The sequence below is a fragment of the Plectropomus leopardus genome, chromosome 1, assembly GCF_008729295.1.
Source record: "Plectropomus leopardus isolate mb chromosome 1, YSFRI_Pleo_2.0, whole genome shotgun sequence".
Classification (NCBI taxonomy): Eukaryota; Metazoa; Chordata; class Actinopteri; order Perciformes; family Serranidae; genus Plectropomus; species Plectropomus leopardus.
The window spans coordinates 11578490-11598957 of record NC_056463.1 but is presented as its reverse complement, the minus strand read 5'-3'; the positions used below and the strand labels follow the sequence as shown (position 1 = coordinate 11598957).

Below are 20468 nucleotides of genomic sequence, written 5' to 3'. Positions count from 1 at the left end.
GGAAAGTCAAAAACAAACAAGGAAATTACCTGAAAAATGTGCTTAAGAATAAGTATAATATAATAATGTGTACCAAAATTTCAACATATAAAATTATGATCATTATAAATGAAGTTTTCTGGACATTTTTGCCTAGAGTTTTTTTAAATTCTTAATTAAATTTTTTACTAATTTTTTGAAATTTGTGGGGCATTTCTTGCCAAGTTGCTCATTGCCTTTTCCCCATGTTTTGTAAAGAATCAAACCAACATGCTCAGAGTCCAAAGCTTTAAATGTATTGTGAAAGGAGTTAGCAGGTGTTTTGCTGTGGTCATCGTGGCCTCTTACGACACGATGCAGGTGGAGGACTTGGGCTGCTCCAGGATGGATTCACGTCGCAGATCGTTGGGCAAACCACCGTCAACTCCCCAGATTGTGAGCTCGCTATAGATCCCCATCTCAATCATCTCCTCCTGCCAGGGGATGGAGATGTTCCCTGAGGCAAACTCATTGAAAAAATCATTGTCTTTGTCCTCCAGCTGGACGCCTTTCACAGTGGAGAAGGCCCCAACGTCGTCAACGTTCTTGGCATAAACTGTCTTTGAGTCTGGCACAAAAGGGGGTGGGAGGATCCCTGAGGAGACACAAGTGTTGAATGGACATTCGACCTCTTGAGCTTTAACTCACTATCAACTGTGAAGTAGAAATCAACTCAACACTAACTGACTCGCTCTTAGAAACGACTTTTTATTACGCCAAAGGTTTCAGGCCAATGCCTCCATCAGGGTGCTTTACGAGGAAAAACTAACTAAGAAGAATTTCTGTGAATTATCCAACGAGAATTAGACTCATAAATGGACCGGCTCTGAAAGAATGCCTTGGCTGCACCTAGAAATTCTGTCCATAAAAGTTTTGAACAGACAAAGGGCAGTGACGGCGGTGACAAAGGGCAGCACTGGCGGAGTCCAACCCTCACTGGAAACGAGTCTGACTTACTTGCAATCGAGCCCCACCCCCATGCCTGGCTCCGGGGGGGGGGGGCTGGTGACCCGCATCCGGGCGAGGGAAACTTTGGACCATTCATAAGGGGTCTGGTGAGCTACACTTTGTCTGGTCCCTCCCCTAGGACCTTTTTGCCATGGGAGAACCTACCAGGGGCATAAAGCCCCCAATAACTGAGCTCCACGGATCACTGGGACACGCAAACCCCTCCACCACGATAAGGTGGTAGCTCAGGGAGGTCATCAATAAACTTGAAATCCTGCTAAATTGCTAAAGTCGAGTGCGGCCTGATTCAAGTCATGGATGGATTACTGAACAGAGCTACTGGGCCAAGGGGCAAAGTGTCAAGGGCCTCTCCTGGCCTGCATTTGCAAAATGTCACTTAAATAAAGAGGTACTGACCAAAAAGGGACTAAAAATGACCACAAAGAGACACAAAAAGACAAAAAGAAATAAAAAAGAAACTGCAAAGCAACACAAAATGACCACAAAAACAAGCAAAACCACAGACACAAGATAACAAAAAAGAGGACACAAAACAACCACATGGAGACACAAAAACACAAAAAAACTCCATAACAACTACAAAGAGATGCAATACAACAAAAAGGAGGCAAAACCACCAAAAGTCTATGTGTCTTGCTCCTGTGTAGAAGAGGTGGTGGGGCCCTTTTACATTGTCTAGTAATCTGCCAACACTTCAAACCAGTTAGTAGAGCAAGTAACTATTTAAACATTATTGCTAAAATCCTCCTCCATCCCTTCTAGGTGAACATTGGCGAGCAAACTGTTTCTTTAACTGATTTTTATCAACTCAAATCCCTTCAAGCAATACTTCACCCACAAAACAACCATTTTTATAACAATTAGTCATGCCATGTTACCTTCAATTTGTGAGGAAACTTTGTTTTTCTTGCATGCCTCCATGGAAAATGGCAACCATATAGATTTATTGATTGATTGGGGACCATGTTCAACAACAGCAAAACTATATTAAAACATCTGTTTACAAACTCACACAACTCATGCTGTATAATCCAAGTCCCATTTATCCAGTTGTATGCTCAGTACTTCCCAAACACATGCATGTTCACTTAAAAAACATTACAATTTAAAACTTGACTGAAAGTATCTATGCTCTCTTCAAAGCCAGATTTCAAAACTGCTACTGTATCAGTACAAAATATTGCAATATTTAAAAACCTTGTAAATAAATAAAACTGAGAGAAGTGCAGAGTCAACTGCATCCGTGCAATTTGAAGCAAACAGACAAACAGTGACTGATGATGAAACTTTAATGATACGAAACAGACCTGCGTTGAGTTTCCTCCAGTTGATCTCGCTGAAGAAGGCGTGCGCCCTGATGTCGTCACATGATCCATTCTTGAAGCCGAGCCTCTTGTCGACCTCTTTGAACAGCAGACCCTCGCAGATGGAGCGTGCGTTCTCACTGAACTTCTCTGGATACATCACCAGATCATTCAGAATCCGTTTCTTCACCACCTTATTCTCCACCTGAAAACAGCACAAATAACAGAACAGACTCACTTAAATACAAGTCCAGCTTGTGAACATAAGTCCAACTTAAACACATGTTCACTCCTTTCCTCTTCAAAGTCTATTAACCCTTTGAACCTGAACAAATTGTCTTCTGGATTTCTTTCAAAAACACAGGGAGAACAAGAAAATTATCTTAAATTACCTAAAACAAATTTTTAAAAAAATGAAAAAATAAACTCAATAATAATAATTGCAAAAATAATAATTGTAAATATAATTCCCTGGACATTTCCCCTATTTTTTATATTATATTAACTTTTAATATTCTCTCATATTAACTCTTGCTGTTCCTCTTGCTCTCCCTCTATATTTATTTAATTTTTTAAATTAAGGTTTTTTATTTGCTTGAATTTTAATAAGCAGACAATGTCATTGTTTTTAAATGTACAAATGCACATTTTTAAAACAGCCAAAATAAACGTTTAGCAATTATAGCCATACAGTTGGGTCATCGGTGTCCCAGCAACGCTGTGAGCAAAAAGTCCCGTTGACCTCTTAAAGGTCTTGCCTTCATCTTTGATTTAGCTAACATCTGTCCATATGAAGTTTCCTTTTTTGTAATACATTCCAGAGAGGTAAAGATAAAATGATTTTAAAAAATTAAATAACAATAATAAAGAAATACTTGTAGCAATCAAGAATCACTAAACAAAAAGTTAAGAATGTTCCTTTATGTTTTTAATAAGAGCTTAATGTGTAAACATGCAATAAAATCCATCCAGTAACTAAGTGCATTTACTCAAGTAGCCTTCTGTACTTAGCTACAATTTTAAGGGAACATTTTATGCTTCTTCATACTACTACTCAGGTCTACAGATACTCCATGACATTTATTTGTCACATGTAAGTATTTTGCAGATCATGATTTTACAATATGAAATAGATGATTAATTTCTAAAATATGATATAAAGTTTTAGTACTGCCCAGCAAGTGCTTTTCCTTTTCACACAGAGTGGTGTCTCTACGTTTGCTTGCCTTTGGATTCAGAGCAGTATCTGCTTTAGGCCACAGGTGGGCAAAGTTGAGCTATCAAATCTTAAAAACCTGTTGCTGTGTTATTACACAGGTTTAGTAAAAGCTGGTTAAAATATCACATGACAGAAATATGTAGCTTAGACAACTCTGAGGGAAGAAGCAGAGAAAACGAAGCAACAAAAACAAGTTGAAAGCATAAAACCCATGTAAAAGCAGCTCTAAATGTTCATAATTCAGCTAAAATGTACCTTCTCTCCTCGGGTCCTGAAGGGTCCCTTGGCAGCCATGAACTCGTACAGAGTGACGCCAAGAGTGAAGTAATCAACAGAGTAATCGTACTCTTCTCCTCTCAGCAGCTCTGGAGCCATAAAACCTGCAGGTGACAGAAAAGACTTGAGTGAAGTTTGTTTATTGTCATTTACAAAGACAGATTATACAGAAACCAAACATCCTTTCCACAGCCCAAGATCTTACTACAAATACACAATGTACATACTGAGAACAAAGAGCAGAATTAAACCGTAAGAGTATCTCTCAATGTAGGTTTTTTTGGCGGTCAACACAATGAGAAGTCAAACAGTTATTGTGGATATATAAAAATATAATAAAATTCAGTATATGTGCATTTATACTATGTTTATACTTGTGCTGATATAAACAGTGATTATATTTTAGGGCTCATATTTGCTCTATTTAACCCTTTAACACCTGGATCAATATCAGTCTTCTTGTGCTGCATTCTGATGTCGCTCAACAGCATTTGAACCCCTATAACCCAGAGGAAATTGTTTATATTTCTCTCAGAAACATGGGAAATAACATAATGAGCAACTATGCAAGAAATGTCCTGCAAATTGCAATAAAAATACTAAAGGGTGACAAGGACATGATCTGGAAATAAACAGGGGGATTGGTAGATAGATTTAAAAAAAACAGAATAAAAATAGGATAAAATGCCGTTTGTTGTCGTTTATATATGTCGTGTTTATTAATTATAGAGTGAGAAAGATAAACAAAGCTGTGGGTAGTAGCTGTGGGTTTTTCAGGTGTGTGTGTTGTTTACAGATCCTGCTGTGAGGGTGGATGCAACCAGTTAAATGTCAGTGTGGTTGTTTGGTTTTTTTTTTACTGTACCTGGAGTTCCAGCGTAACCCTTGATTTTGAGCTGATCATCAGCCAGCTCCACAGCTAAACCAAGGTCAGAGATACGGACGTTACCTGTGAGAACAAACACACACCTGAGTTATGTCAAGAACCGAGCACGTCACAGATACGAATGTTGACCTGCAACAGTACGCTTCAGTGCCGTTAACCTGTGGTGGCATGATAACTGAAAGACGTCCTTGTGTTAGAAGTGTGTACTGTAGGTGTGACCTCAGGAGGCCAAGAATAGGACAAGTTTTTTAAGTCAATGTGAGGAGATTCAATGTCATTACAGTAAAAGGATAACTATTATATCCTTTGACGTGTTTACAAGTGGTTGGGAATTAATTTGTATTGTTTTATACGAATAGTTCGATATTTCAGAAATGTGCTTATTCTCTTTCTTGTGAGCGTTAAGATATGAGGAAGGACCACACACTTTCATGTCTTTAGAGTTAATAAGAAGCTGGAGCCAGCTAATTGTATATAATCATAAATACAGCTAGCCTGGCTGTAAAACTCCAGAAAGTCACACTGTAAAACCACGAGTTGTCTTGATTTTTATACAGATTTTAAAAAATGAGAAATAATGTGTTAATCAGGCCTGCACCCACCATAAATGTATAAAGAGGCCTGGATACAGTGTTGGAGGCAGGACCTGTTCATTCCTATAAAAGTTGGTCAATTGAGCATAAAGCCAAAAACATTCAACTGCTGCATATAAAATGATCTGGATGATCAGTGCAGCATCCGCACTGTGCAGCCCATAGAGCAGGCGCACTAGAGACTTCCACTGGCTGAGGCGACTACTTCGTTTCACACCCTGCTAACTTGAATAGGGATAAAATGGTTCAATTATGCAGCTTTAGTAGATTTTCCAAATTGTATCGGGCCAAGAGGATGAAATTCTGATAATGGAACAATTCATTTTTCAGGGGTTCTAACAAACAAAAAAGATGTAGCCACCTCAAAGCCCTGCACACTTCCTGGGGAGGTGGTTTCCAGTCTTGTCCAACCTTATGCTTCTGGCTCCAACTTTATATTCAACAAACAAACGTGAGAGTGGTATCAGTCTCCTCATATCACTCTCAAGAAAGCAAATAAGCAAATTTCCCAAAATGTCAAACTGCTGTTAAAATTAAATATTCTAATGGTCCAAAAAGCAGACTATTATTCACTGTAAAATCAATATGGTGTCTTGAATGTATAATGACCTCTAAAACATGAGTCTTCTGACTTTTGGTGGATTTTACACGACGTCTCTGTACAAAATCACATACAAACAAAGTTTTATTCATACTAAGTATGATGGAAAATTGAGTATGTGGTGCATTGCACCTGCATATCTTTCTTTATGTTTGTGCATGAGTGTCTGACCTTGATTATCCAGCAGCACGTTCTCTGGTTTGAGGTCTCTGTAGATGATCCTCTTCTGGTGCAGGTGCTCCAGGCCCTGGATGATCTGAGCAGCGTAGTAGCAGGCCCGCGGCTCGTCCAACCCCGGGTTGTTCTCATCCACGTTATAAATGTGATACCTAGAGGCACCAGAAAAATGTAAATTCTGAAACGATTACATATACATATGTTATATTTTTTTCTTTATACAAGCAATAAACACTGTATGTGGAAATTTAGGACACTGCCACGATGCAGAGTTTATAACAATCTGTAATAAAGAGATTGTGGAGAAACATAAGGTAGCTGGCAACGTGAATCAATGATCTGATTTTTTTAAGTTACATAACATCACACTACAATAAATATCAGATCTAAATTTCAATGCGCAATTTCTGTGTTAAAATATTAATTCTTAATATTGAGTTGAGAAGTAGATTCTTTTGGCAGAGCCTGAGAGGATCAAAAGGAGGGACTGAAATATCGAGAAGTTGTGACTAGTGAGTGAGAGTGAATGAGATGTAACCTCAAGTCGCCTCCATTCATAATGGTCATGACCAGACACAACTCTGTTTTTGACTGGAAGGCGTACGCCAAAGACACAATGAATCTGCTGTGAACTCGAGCCAGAATCTTCTTCTCCACCATCGCCCCCTGCAGGACAGGAAGGAACAGCAGATATGAGTACATACTGTACATACAGTGTTTACAGCCGACCTATTCGTCGGAATACATGTTGGCATTGTGCTTTTCTGCAAACCACAGTTACGTTACATTTGTATGTTATTATGTAGCACAGGGACACTTAAATTGCCTTGCCCGAGGGCCACTTTTGCAAAATGATTTGAGGCGAGGGGCCACTTAATAAACAACAACAATAATATTTATCAAAATATATAATAAGTGAAGTTTCTGTTTTCAACCTTTTGACATTTGCTGTTTTCATGCATCTTTAAGGAAATCCAGTCAAAGCAGCCCCGTGCAGGTCAGGTGTACGCAGAGGCGTTTCTTGGATTTGAGGACATTCGAGGCTTAGCCCGACCCCCTTTCTGGGGTCCAGAGGAACCACCCCCATAACTTTTCATTTTATTTTCTATTTTAATAAGCACTATTTTGATGCTTTTTAATGCACTCTGACACCTTATTTACATTCAAAGTACAAAAAAGCTCCTATTATGAATCAGTATATTTTCCTTTTGAATAAGAAAATGGTCAGCAGGACACCTGGTATCCTTTCACGGGCCAGAGCTGTAAGTATCAGTGATTTAGTGATTTAGTGGATATGTTGAAATATGATGAATTTCATCCCAGCTGTAGATGCAGTTATGGTAATGGTAGGTGTCTCGACTACGTGTTTTAAGCACTCTGTTGTGAGCACGTGTCATACATGAGTTGGCTGCAACAGCATTGCAACATCCAGTCATATAAGTAATTTTCCAAAATACATGATTGCATGTGAATACACAATTTTAGTTAAGTTTCATCAGTATATAAACAACAAAATCATTACAAAGATGAGGTATAAAATCATGTGACCACTGCATCTTACTAAAACTTCTTTTTCCCATATAAATCACCTTGTACAGAGCCAACATGCATTACTTACTTTTTTTTACTTTGATCAGTTTGTGTTGCAATATCAACATCAAAAAATACTGCACAGAGGGTTATACTTCAAACATTTTGTTTAATCTGCCAAAGCACCAAACTGGATAATTTTGGCAACATTTAGATCTAAAGTTATGGTAATTTTATTTCTGTTTCAGATTAAGATCCCCTCTAGACTTGCTCCATTTATAAACATAGCAGGATTGGCACTTTATAAGGAGATCAAAATGCTCTAATGCTAAGAACACTAATCATATAAGCCAAAGGTGCCTTACGTTGTTTGCAATACTCCATCTAGTTACTGAGTGTTTAGAGGGGGGATTACAATGTTATGTCATGTACAGTATCCAGATACTGGACACAATAAGACCATAACTCGTGTTTCCAGATTTCAACCACAAACAGCTATGTTTAAAACACTAATACTTGCTGTTGTTTTCTTACCTCGTAGCCTTTTCTCTTCTTCAGCCTCTTCTTGTTGAGCTTTTTGCAGGCGTACAGTTTCCCTGTGGCTCTCATCTGACAGGCAGATACTTCCCCAAAACCCCCTTTCCCCAGCACACGAAAATCCAAAAACCAATCCTCTTCCATTGGTTGCATCTCCAACCACTTCCACTGCAAAAACCTTTTCAAATACATACTCTCCAGGAAGAAAGTGTAAGGCACTTCCTTGAGAAAGTCCATCACGTTGTCCATGGTCTCACTGAAAAGATCGCCCCCAGCTTCTTGGTATTTCTCTTTGACCTTTGTGATGCTGTTTTCTGACAGAAAGGGGCAGAAATATTTAGAGTCTGGCTCCATGTACCGGGATAAAATCTTGACTGCTTTCTTGACTCGATCTTCATCCTCTGACATGTTGTATTCCTCAATATCTTTCCAAAGGCGGCAGGGGCCTTTATATTCTTTGTTGGAGTCTAGGAACTCCTGGAAGAGACGTTTGCCGATGGGCTGCTCCACACAGACCATCTGGAAGCCCAGATCTAAGGTCTCCCGCAAGCCTTCACACACCGTGATGTGAGGGAGCTTCAGGCGTGAGTGGTACTTCTTGTCTCGGTTAGATGCAGGGTTGGCAGTTCCATCAAAGCTCCCGCGGGCCGAAATGTAGGCAGAGTTGGCCACCACTGTCGTCAGGCCACCAATATCCATGGTGACACAGTTGAAAAGTGAGGAGGCGGAATAGAGAAATGTGTAAGATGCAGCAAAAAGGTAGAGGCGACCAATGACCTGACAGCAAAAAGAAGAGGACAGTTGCAGAGATGCAAATGATGTATGACTAAATTCAAAATAACAACAAAATGTGATGTGGATTTCCTCTTCAGCAGCAGGAAATATCAGACATCTGACTGCCTGCTTGCTGCAGACAGCCACAGAGAGCTCAGTGTTTACCTCAATCGTCAAACCAGAGAGTCCCTGTCACACACATGCAGATCTACCTGACTCATCACCTTTTCCCAAAGGGATTTATCCAGTCTGTAACACTGTAATGCTTTATCCTGCCCTAACACATGTGCATGCTGTAGAGGAAGAGAAGGGAACACAGCAGATGCAGGAAACATGATGGAGAGACACGAGAGAGAGCAAGGAGAGGAGGAGGGATGAATGAATGTGTGGGCTAGTAATGACAGGAATGCAGTGAAGCTGAGAGAGAGAGCGGCGCAGAGAGAAAAGTGTGCACAGTAGTTAACATCATGCTTCTGCACAGCGTTGGTCTTGTACTTTTTTGGTCTTACTTTGCCAGTTTTAAATCTTTCTCTTTATAGTCCAGAAACACCTATTCTGTCTCAAAACCTGCAACAATATCTCTTATTATTCTCTTTGAAACTGTGAGGTAACTGGAGTCTTCCCCCAAGCTGTACTTTGTTTTTAGTCCTCATTAGCAAATGTAAGCATCCTAACACACTAAAGTGAAATGGTGAACCTGGTAAACATTCTACCTGCCAAATATCAGCATGTTAAAATTAAAGTTCAGGTCAAACCACTGCTGCGTGTACATACAGCTTCACAGGGCTGCCAGCATGGCTGCAGACTCTAAGGGCCTCAATTTAAACGATCTATAGTGCAAGGGCACTTAGGGCATGTCCAACTCCGTTTTTGCTTGTTCAGTCAGGTCCCATTTAAAGAGAGTGTTTATTCAATGGCTCTGGTTCAGTTTAATAAAACTGCTTTCCCATAGTGTATAAATATAATAGACGTAGCTACCATCAACTGTTATGAAGCTTCGAGTTCGGCATGTCAGCTGTTGCCATCTTGGTGTTTTGAAGCCAGAAGTGACCATATTTGGGCAAGTGGCTGGAGCTGTGGAGGAGTGAGGGGAGATCTGATTGAGAACTGGCAGACTCAAAGCGGCCTGCTGATAAATATGCATACATTTGTGCCGTTTAAATATAAACGTGAAATATAAAAAAATTCACCCTCCGAACAGCTGAAATAATCATGAATGTTGAAATTAGCCATCGAGACCAAAACCCATTTTTTTCTTTTTGTACCAGGCTATAAACACATTCATTTCAGCTGTAAAGTTTGACATTTTAACATTGTGGTCTGTGGGGATTTAATCTGTTTTTGAACCAGTCTCAAGTGGCCATTAGAGGAATTTACCACTTGTGCTTGCCTGGCACATATGCCAAAAAAAGTTTGAAACAAAAATTTAGGCTTATAAACAAGCAAGTTTAGGCTTGTTAAATTTTAGGATTTTCAGCCTTTTTTTGGGATTTTAATCACAGTTTGATTATATTTTGGTCATCCTTCTGGGAACTTCTGAATTCTTCAACACTTCATGGGTTAAATTATTAATGTTGATCTAATATGTCACAACATTTTAACAGTTAAATAATTCTTCTGTTTTTTCCGTTAGGGAAAGTACAATACCTCAAGCCCAAATTAGCTCCCTGGTAGGTACAGAATCAAACAAACCAGCTTTGTTTTATATTTCAGTGTACTGATTGTTTAAATTTAGGCAAATTATATGCAGTTGTTCACCTTGACTGTTGTCATTAGTAACCAAGCTGCCTGGCTGTTCAAGGTGATCCTCACGTTTCTCTCGAGAGTAAAGGACATCGTTGTTCACCTGTTGGCCCACCTCAGCCACTCTACCGCCATCATGCCTGCCTTATCTCTGCCCTATAAATAATGAGAAAGAGATAACACATGCATCACACTCTGGAGTGACGTCCAGGGAGTGAGTTTTAGCTTTCACTGTAAAGAAGTATGAGACAGGAGACAAACAAGACATCAGCACAATCCTGAAATTGCCTCAAACTCTTTGGGGAGGGAAGGAAGGAGAGAGGAGAATTACTATTTGAAACTTACTGTGAGAGAGGGAAAGAAGAAGAGAAGGTAAAGTTGTCTGCTGCAGATCCTGGTCAGCACAGAGCTTCATCATGGCCGCCTTGAAGGAGAAGAGGACTTGTGGGCAACGATGTGAAGACTTTGGGCGTTTTGTCTGGAACTCAGACAATGGGACGTTAATGGGGAGAACACCAGAGAAATGGGGTAAATATCACATCATTAACCTCATGTGCAACATTAAATAAACCTTGAATATAAACAGAGGGCGGCAGAAACACCTCTTATAATACAGCACAATGTCTCCATATTAAAGACATGACAGGAAGTGTAATTTATGATGCTGCAGTTTGTAGCACTGCAAAGAAAATATCCTGATAGGTGTCATATATTCACGGGCTGGTGAGCATCTACTTGCTTGTAACCAATGCAACCAAACATTTAGGCAATACCTATCTCACCAGCAATGATTGAAAATAATACTGAACAAGTGTTTGTCTTCCCTTACAAAACTTTAGAAGAGGGACTCAAGTGTGCACACACACAGAGTGAAATGCTCAGGGGCAAGACAAAAAAAATATCACTAGAGCATAAAGGAGGTCTGCACACAGTTAGGCTCAACATGACATTTTAAGGCATTTTTCTCTTTTTTAAGGCAACGCTTTAATCCACAAGAAGCCTGAGGAAGATCTTGTAAATCGAAATGTTACCTTAAAAAAGAGAAAAATGGCTTAAAGAAAACAAATATTAAATTTTATTATGAACCTAACCGTGTGCACACCGCTTTAGTAATTAGCAACACTTTAAACACAACAAGAACCTTCTAGTTGAATAAATAAGTTCTTTAATTGCCACTAATAATACAGTTTCTAGATCTCAGGTTCTCTCCAACAATGCTCATTCAAATATGTGTAAAAAACTTTTTTTAGCATCAAACACTGGTTAAATTTTTACGCAGCAGTTTGTGCTTTTTCTGCATCAGTTTATGGTATAATTTTCTTTAAATGTGTTAAGTTAAAGCCTCTGTTACTTTCAGTTTTTCATTGAGGGGGACAAATTCACTCGTTCTAAATACTGAGGGTGAAGTGTCCTCCTGCACCCTTAACATACTTATCCACCACTATGTATGGGCTTGTGTGTTTTTGAATCATTTTTGAAATGATTGAAACAAAATCATAAATTATTTCACTACTGTGTGTGTGTGTGTGCGTGCTACAGTAACACCCACACACACACACACACACACACACACACACACACACACAGCATGCACAGTTTTGTGTGACATTTTCTCTCCTTTTAATGTCACCACAGTGAGTGTGTATGTGTGGAGCACGTGGACAGAGAGATAAGCCTGCTGTTGTGATAAGCTTTTTGTGTCAGAGTCTTTTCCCTCTGTTTGATCTTACAATCAGATTAAATTGAGCTCATATCGACAGAGGACACCTTGACCTCTGCAAATGTAGACACACACCTTTGTTACCACACTCAAAGCCCTCCCCTGTGTCATGAGTGTTTGGCATTAAGCCAGTGTTTACCTTAAATAGCTTTAGATATAGCTATACTATAAATACAACCAGCAGAAAAAATACATTTTAAAAAAGTAATTTTACATCAGAGGCCATAAACATGTAACCTGACTGTAACCTCTCTTCTTTACAGTGTACATCAGTCTGTATTATGTGGCCTTCTACGTGGTGATGACGGCCCTCTTCTCTCTGGCCATCTGGACGCTCATGTACACCTTGTGTCCGTACGCTCCAGACTACCAAGACCGGTTAAAATCTCCGGGTAAAACAAAGACAACAACAACAACAACAAAACAAGGAGTTATGACAATGATGACTTAAAAACACAGTTTACCCCCAAAATCAAAAAGACATAATATTTATCTTACCTGCACTACTATTTATCAATCTAGATTGTTCAGGTATGAGTTGCAGAGTGTTGGAGATACCGTACGTAAAGATTTCTGCCTCCTCTCACAAGTAATGTAACAAGATGGCACTTGGCTTGTGGTGTGACGAAATGAACAAACAAATATGTTTAATAAACTCTCAAGTGTCCCATAAGTACTGGGTCAGCATGTCAAACTTCAGAGTGGTAATGGATCCCAGACTTTCCCCACTCGCTGTTACTGCAGCAAACTGCTCACGCTGCCTGCTACAGTAAGTGAATAAGAAGCCATTGAAACAGACTTCTATCAGACAGCCTGGCAGCTACACTCGTTAAACAAGACTGAATCCACCACTTTCTCAAAGTGGGGCGTCTGTTGCTTGCCCAGGGATAACAGCAACTTAATGCAGTCATATTACATTTCTGTAACATCTGTTGGGCTTACATGGCCTATCTACATTAAAGGATGGGCTTGTTACCTAGAAAATGTAGGACACTGATGAGAACAAACACAATATTTTTCAGAAAGTAAAAAAAACTCAAAAGGTTTAACAAGTTTAATATTAAAAACTGCTCACAACAAGGTCTGTGTGTTGTGTTTAGTAACCGGGTCATGATTTCTGTAGAGAGACACTGATGCTGAGTTTTTCATATATATTTTTTTGGTGCTTTGAGCACCACAAGCTGAATGACATCTATTTTCATTATATCGGAGAGAAGGCAGACATCTCTGTGGCTGATATCGCTAACACTCACACTCTAACACCAAAACAATCTAGAATGGTAACCAGCACTACAGGTGAAAAGAAAAATATGATTTTTGGATCTTGGGATGAACTGTTCCTTTAAATTAAACCTCAGTTAACCAGCTTTTTGTCTGTTCAGGGGTAATGGTATGGCCGGATACTTACGGGGAGGAAATTGTCGAAATCATCTACAACACATCAGACAAGGCCAGCTGGATGAAGATGACCAACATCCTTAATGACTTCTTGAAGCGTTAGTATTCACTTGCTCAATCCTGCTGGACAGTTCTGTTCATGTTTATCACAAAACACTAAATCTTTCTGTCTCCCATTCAGCCTACAATGACACCAAGCAACTTGAATGTAACAACTACAACTGCACTAAAGGAAAGTACTTCATCCAGGACACCTTCTCCGCCCCTCACCACACCAAGTGGTCATGTCCCTTCACGCAAAGCATGCTGGGAGCCTGCTCAGGATTTGAAGACCCAACCTTTGGCTACAACTGCACCATGCCATGTGTCATCATTAAGATGAACCGGGTACGTTTAATTCATAAAAATCCCTCAGATAGCTTTCAGAAAATGTGGATCTTGCAGTACATAGAAACAGATGAATAAATCACATTATATAAATAAATGTTCTGTTTTGTCTCTGCAGATCATCAGCTTCTTGCCCACTAATCACACTAATGTCGCCCCGTATGTCAACTGCACTGTGCTGGTGAGCAACAATTGCATATAGGCTACTGTTTTTAACAGCATGCGTTAACAAAAAGGAGTCTGAAGTTTTATCTTTAGGGCTGATCTGGTGATGTTGCACTTCCCTAAAGTTTGAAGCTTTCCATGAGACACATTTAAGATCATAATGGATCATCAGAGGCAAAGATATGCTGATTTTTAGTCAAAGTGTAAGCAGAACTCAGAACTCTGGATTGATTACTTAGAAAATGTCACTTGAAGAAACATGCCCTGACCTAGTAGACTCAAAATGACCAAAAGGAGACAAAAAGCAACTGCAAAGAGACACAAAATGACTACAGAGAGAAACAAAATGGCTACAAATAGGTGCAAAGAGATTCAAAATGACTAAAAAGAGATATACTGTATATCCACAGAGAGATATGCAAACAACTGCAATTGCTACTCAAAATGACAACAAAGAAGGGTTTACAACCACATAAAGACTTAAAATAAATGTGAAGAGAGACAAAAAAACACTACAAACAGATACAAAACAACTGTATAGAAACTTAAAACAACTAAAAAGGGATACATAACTACAGAGATGAGTAATGCTACAAAAAGATGCAAAACAACAACAAAATTATGTTAAACTATAAACTCTTCGTGGCTTGGTGCTTTGTGGGATAGGTGATGAGGGCCTCTTCAGGTCTGTGTCCAGGGGCCCATTGTCTCATAATCCGCCCATGACCAAGCTCCAAAAAACTGGTTCTTACATTTTCAAAAACACTCATATCTGTCAAACTTAACAATGTCAGTTTGTAGCGCAGACTTTCTGTGATACATTTGTTTTGTCTGTGCCAAGGGTTATTTTCTCTGACCTGATAAAGCTCCTCCAGAGTCACATTTGAAAATGATTTAGCCGTTTTCTCAAGCTGAGTAACACTTGTGATGAGTATACTGACCTGTCATTAAATATAGTCGGAGGAGTTTCCCATTATGATGAAATCCTGTGTCTCTGTGTATTTGTTTAGGACGGACAAGACAGTGTGGCCAAAATCGAGTATTTCCCTACGGGGGGTACTATGGATCAGTCTTACTTCCCTTACTATGGAAGACTGGCACAGGTAAGCAAGAGTCATCATGTTTTTATTTATGTTTATGTCATTATCACTAACCATGCATGATTTGACACTAATTTTGTGGCACATATATTGTGCTTATCTCTAATAAAATTATCCAAAATACAGAAGCTGAGAATGGCTGTATTACGTTTTTTTAAAAATTCCTGATGAGTTAATTACTTTATCTAGAAAAAAAACAAGCTTTGTTAACTTTTGGAAACAAGACAATTAACTAGCTGTCATGAGAAAACAAAGGTTGTATTATTTCATTATCTCAAAAAATAACTACAATTGTCAAAATGCCATTTATGCATGTTGGCATGGCAGTCTTGATGTCTACTGAACACTATGAGTCGCCTAATAAGAGGAAACAACTTTTTTGTCCATTAATTTTGTCCATTAATATTTTATATCACTCTTCTCATCTTACTCTTGGCAAGAAAAGTGATTTTTTTTCCCCAAAATTTCAAACTATTCCTTTAAGCTGTATCAAATAGTCCTAAAAACAAAAATTACAAAACAAAAACATCCTTTTCTTCAGCCTACTTACGTCAACCCACTGGTGGCTGTTCGGTTCAGTCTGGTTGGGAAGAAGCAAGCCAAGATCCAGTGCAGAGTCGTCTCTGAGAAGATCAGCTACGAAAACTTCCACGACCCCTATGAAGGAAAAGTCATCTTCCTCCTCAAAGCAGTGAAATGAGAAGCAGAAGAGAAGATAACCTGTAATTATACAACAACTAACCTGTCAGTTTCAAAGAGCAGGTGACTACAGATGAAAATTATTTAACAACATTCAAACCACTTATATTAAAAAGTTTGGGCCCACTTGTGAATGTCTGTGCAGGGCTCCATAAACATAATTTTTTGATGAAATTCTTTGACATGAAAAAAAAAAAAATCTTGTAACGTATGTAATATGTAACCTGATGCACCCTTACCATCTGTCTGCAAGTCTCCACCTTTTCTCATACTCAAGAAAGTAAACACAAAAATGTGAGGATGCCAGAGGGAAACCAAGATTCTTGAGGTAGACTTGGAATAAAAAAAAAAAAACAACAACAACAACTGCAGAACATGTTGACAAATGTAGCCATGCATCTCAGAAATGTCTTTCTCAATAAAAACTAATTCCAAGTTTTGTTTGGTCTAAAGTGTGTTTGACAAAGTTACCAGCTCAAGGGTTTCAGATGATTAGTTTCAGTGGTAAAAAATTACTAAGATTAAAGTAATAATATCCCACAGTGAAAGTACTCAATTACATGTAAAAGTACTGCATTCAAAACTTAACTTAAATAAATGTTTTACCCACAAAGTTTGCACATCAAATAGTCACCGTGTTTGTTTATCTCGCTGCCTCCACATTGAGTGAAGAATAAAAAAAGGGAAACATTCTTCATAAATTGAGATAAGTAAGATCCACATTTAACAACAGCATAACTATATCAAAAGTCCCCTTGCAAACTCTCGCAGCTCAATACATCTCACACACATGCATTTTCGCTCAAATGTTACAACATATTGCAATTACTGTACTGCATTTTGTACATTTTTAATCATTTAAGTTTACATCAACGAAACTAAAGCTATCAGTTCTAAAATTCAAAAACAGTCTGCAGCTTATTAGATTCGATATATATAGAGAGAGAGAGAGAATATATTGAATATATATATGTGTATATATATATATATATATATATATATATATATATATATATATATATATATATATATATATATATATATATTCAATTACAGTCTCTAGAATATTTGTAACTGGTTATACAGTAGCCCCACTAATAGGATGATGATGAGGTTTCGGACAAATCTGCTGACTGCAGAGTTTGAGTTATCTGCTTACAGTTGATAGACTCTCTCTCTCTATCTTTCTCTCTCTTACTCTCTCACACACACACACACACATTCAGTGCAGAAAGTATGTAGAAGGAAAATAAATGAAAATTCTTGCCTTCTTTACCCTCAACAGAAGGTGGTGGGTTCAGTAGCAGTATAGTGTGTAGAGAAGAGGTAAGCATGACATAAATAGATAATTATATGAACATGTTAACCTTGTTAACTAACTACTAAAAACCCTTTTAATCAAAAAATCTGAGAAAGAAACAATTTATGTCCAAACTGAAACTATAATTTTTACTGATGTGTCATAAAGAAAATTTGGGAGAAGGTTTATGTTGTAAATTGTCTCTACAAAGGAGCAATTTTATCTAAATCCTTGCAACATGAATGATTAAAACCAGATACCACAGTATCTCTAAAATGGAGGGATGGGGAGAAAGTAAAGTATCAGCCGGCCCCCTGATTAACTGGACAATTAAAAGTTTCAAAGTCATAAAATCTGAGGTGAAAAGAGACAAGAATTTCAACATTATCATACCTGGGTACAATAAGGGATAAAAGTTCAGAAAAGCTGAATAATAAAAGGATTCACCTTAAGGAGGTCTGTAAATCAAAAACCATCAAATAGGGTTCTTGCTGTGAATTAAAAATAGCAGAATTTTTAAAGTGATGATGAAAATGTTGAGAAATTAGTTATACTGTATAAACACAATATGAGGTTGCTGGACTATTTATGTTTCTGTTTTACTGAAATTAGACAATTTATTTTCATTTTTCCCAGAGAAAGCATTGTGTTCTAAGAACATAGTACATACAGACTGAAACCAGGAAAATACTTCTTTGTAATCTTGTTTTTAATAAATAAATGAATTTACGCAACAATTTAAAAATACATGAACATTTTGATGAAAAATGGTGGTCAAATGGCCACCAAGTATATAAACTAGACATAGTAAAAAAAAAACCAAAACCTTCTGTGTTGACGTACTGCAGGAAAATGTTAAACAATATATGATATATGTAGCACATATACCTAGACATTGCACATTATGAAAGATAAGACAAGGACGTTTACAGCACGAGATGCCACAGAGGTGCTCGCCTTTATTGCAGAGCAGTGTTGAGCAGGCACATAAGTTTGACATTCATGGTAACTAGTGCAGGATTTTCCTTAAAATGTAATTTCAGCATTCTTGTGAGCTGTTATCTACTTTAGCGCCATCTCTACTTTTAACAAACGTGTGTGTGTTATATCAGAGTTATTAAACAGGAATGAAGAGCCTAAAAATGATTAAATTAAGACGTTATAATCTTTGTAAAAGGAATTGCTGCATTTTTTAGCTAACGCTTCAAGTGTCCTCACAGCTAAATTCACAGTAGTACAATAATAACAATAAACTACATGTACCATCTATTAAATACAGCAGACTTGCACTTCAATAAGGATTTGAATCTGACATTTGAAATAACAAAGTCGGTAATATGTAGGAAAAACTCAGGCGATTTTAACGATAGAAAAAATATAATATATGGAAAAAAAGACAAAATATGAAATTGAATCCTCAGATTTGGTCACTGTGATTCTAACAACGAATTAGAAAAACTCAGGGTTGAAAGTGCACAAACAGCTTATAATGATAAAAGCATAACTGGTAGTATATCAAGTGCATGTGCTTCTGCACTTAACTGCAAAGCAGATGTGCTCCCAATCATTAATTCTTTAAATATAAAATTCGCTATACTATATTGCTATATTGACAGAGAAAGCTGAGTTCTCCTGTCTAGGTTGCTGTGCCTGCAGCGCCTACATGTACCAGGATGCATTGAACACCAGCCTCTGGCACCCATAACATCACAAACATAGGGGAAAAACTCTCACTCAGAAATACTCATTCAATGGTCATCTGCCCTCTCTGCCCTGCTGGTCTTATTTGTCTTTTATAGATTCACTGTGGGACCCTGAAGAAGGTCTCCAGCCTCTGCCAAAGTGAAGAGTGAAACCTTCATGCTTTTACTTGCATTAGTAAACGGGCTGTCCCTTGAAAGTCTAAGATTCAAAACATCGGTCAAAGACCCCTCAGTCGACTGAGATTGCTTCAAGTCGAGCAGTCATTCTTTTTTTCCCTAGTCAGTGTGCTGTGCGGTGTTCTTTTGCTGAGAGTTATTGCTCTTGACTTTTATGCTGCTCTTTGGTACAAGCAGCTGCGTGCATGATGCAGCAGTACAGAGGAGGAAGAGACCTTGTGCTCCAAGATTACATTATCTTCTCTCTTCTGCTTAGGAGTGGTGAATTTGAAACTCATGTCAACTTAATACGACACAGTCTCTGGCTTTTGTTTGATGAAATACTGAAAAAATGTTGCGCATTTTCAATCCATCATTTGAGCCATTAGCTTGTTTACTATATTACATGAATACCGCTGTAACACTGAACGTCCCGCTGGATCCGTTACTTCCAAACTTTAAAATTTTATATGGAGAAAAAAAAAAGTCAAATATTCACATTGAATGGAAAAATCTGATTCGACTGACATAATTCTGAGTCAGTACAGCCCTAAATAGTAATTTAACAAAAACTGCTAATGCTCACCTCTAACTCCATAGAGCTACCAACAATAGCTGTTAGTAGAATTAGTGGACTGAAGAAACTTATCCAAAAATTTGCTACACAGTCTCCCAAACCAAAGCACATGGCTAATTATTATGCTGAATTATGAATTACTCTGACAGCTTGCACCTCTATGCCATTCATTTTCCCCCAAATGCTTGTTTTGCAAATGTGAAGTTTTTGGGTGTTGTTCCAACATCTATGTATGTGATGTAGCTGGACGCGTGTGAGGTGTTTCAGGGCAGAGATCCGTTCAAACTGATGTCAAATATGGGTCACCTCGAACACGAATGTTAACAATCTCGGCAGAAAGATCAGATATTGAGAAATAATTAGAACTGAGAATTAAGCCCTGTATTGTGGACATAGAGGCTGGCTCTACTGGAGGCTAAAAGAGCGAGCTGGAATAGCCTGTAGTTCTTCATTGCCTCAACGCAGTCACATCAAATGATGGTACAATAGATTTTGGAGTGGCAAACTCAGCATTCTTGGTCAATATAGCATGTACTAAGGAAATTATTGCTTCAGTTGTCTACATTAACCACTAACACTGATTGGACATGTACTTTAAAGGTGGTAAATGTTCCCTTTTAAGTTGCAGATAGCCGT

The 20468-nt window shown here is 38.3% G+C and overlaps 2 protein-coding genes across 2 annotated transcripts; one reads left to right on the top strand and one right to left on the bottom strand.

Annotated features, from left to right (window-relative positions):
* Positions 1–323: 323 nt before the first annotated feature.
* On the bottom strand, positions 324–8809 carry grk1a (G protein-coupled receptor kinase 1 a). The gene is made up of 7 exons (XM_042488222.1): positions 8108–8809; positions 6582–6709; positions 6038–6195; positions 4652–4735; positions 3766–3890; positions 2295–2496; positions 324–613 (listed from the first exon to the last, which is right to left on the bottom strand). Exons 1-7 carry the CDS (start codon positions 8807–8809, stop codon positions 324–326), a joined length of 1689 nt encoding a protein of 562 aa, XP_042344156.1.
* Positions 8810–11043: 2234 nt separating this feature from the next.
* LOC121942309 (potassium-transporting ATPase subunit beta-like) lies at positions 11044–16097 on the top strand. The gene is made up of 7 exons (XM_042485484.1): positions 11044–11155; positions 12611–12739; positions 13730–13843; positions 13927–14132; positions 14251–14313; positions 15308–15400; positions 15939–16097. Exons 1-7 carry the CDS (start codon positions 11044–11046, stop codon positions 16095–16097), a joined length of 876 nt encoding a protein of 291 aa, XP_042341418.1.
* The last annotated feature ends 4371 nt before the right edge of the window (positions 16098–20468 follow it).

Bases quoted from the DNA above. Each gene is read 5' to 3' on its own strand.
- grk1a (XM_042488222.1), bottom strand. From the start codon at position 8,809: ATGGATATTGGTGGCCTGACGACAGTGGTGGCCAACTCTGCCTACATT. The intron at 4,736-6,037 runs GTCAGACACTCA...TTGTTCTCACAG, and splicing joins CGTGCTGCTGGATAATCAAG to GTAACGTCCGTATCTCTGAC. The intron at 2,497-3,765 runs GTACATTTTAGC...TGCTGTTTTCAG, and splicing joins TCAGGACCCGAGGAGAGAAG to GTGGAGAATAAGGTGGTGAA.
- LOC121942309 (XM_042485484.1), top strand. From the start codon at position 11,044: ATGGCCGCCTTGAAGGAGAAGAGGACTTGTGGGCAACGATGTGAAGAC. The intron at 13,844-13,926 runs GTTAGTATTCAC...TCTCCCATTCAG, and splicing joins CCTTAATGACTTCTTGAAGC to CCTACAATGACACCAAGCAA. The intron at 14,314-15,307 runs GTGAGCAACAAT...GTATTTGTTTAG, and splicing joins ATGTCAACTGCACTGTGCTG to GACGGACAAGACAGTGTGGC.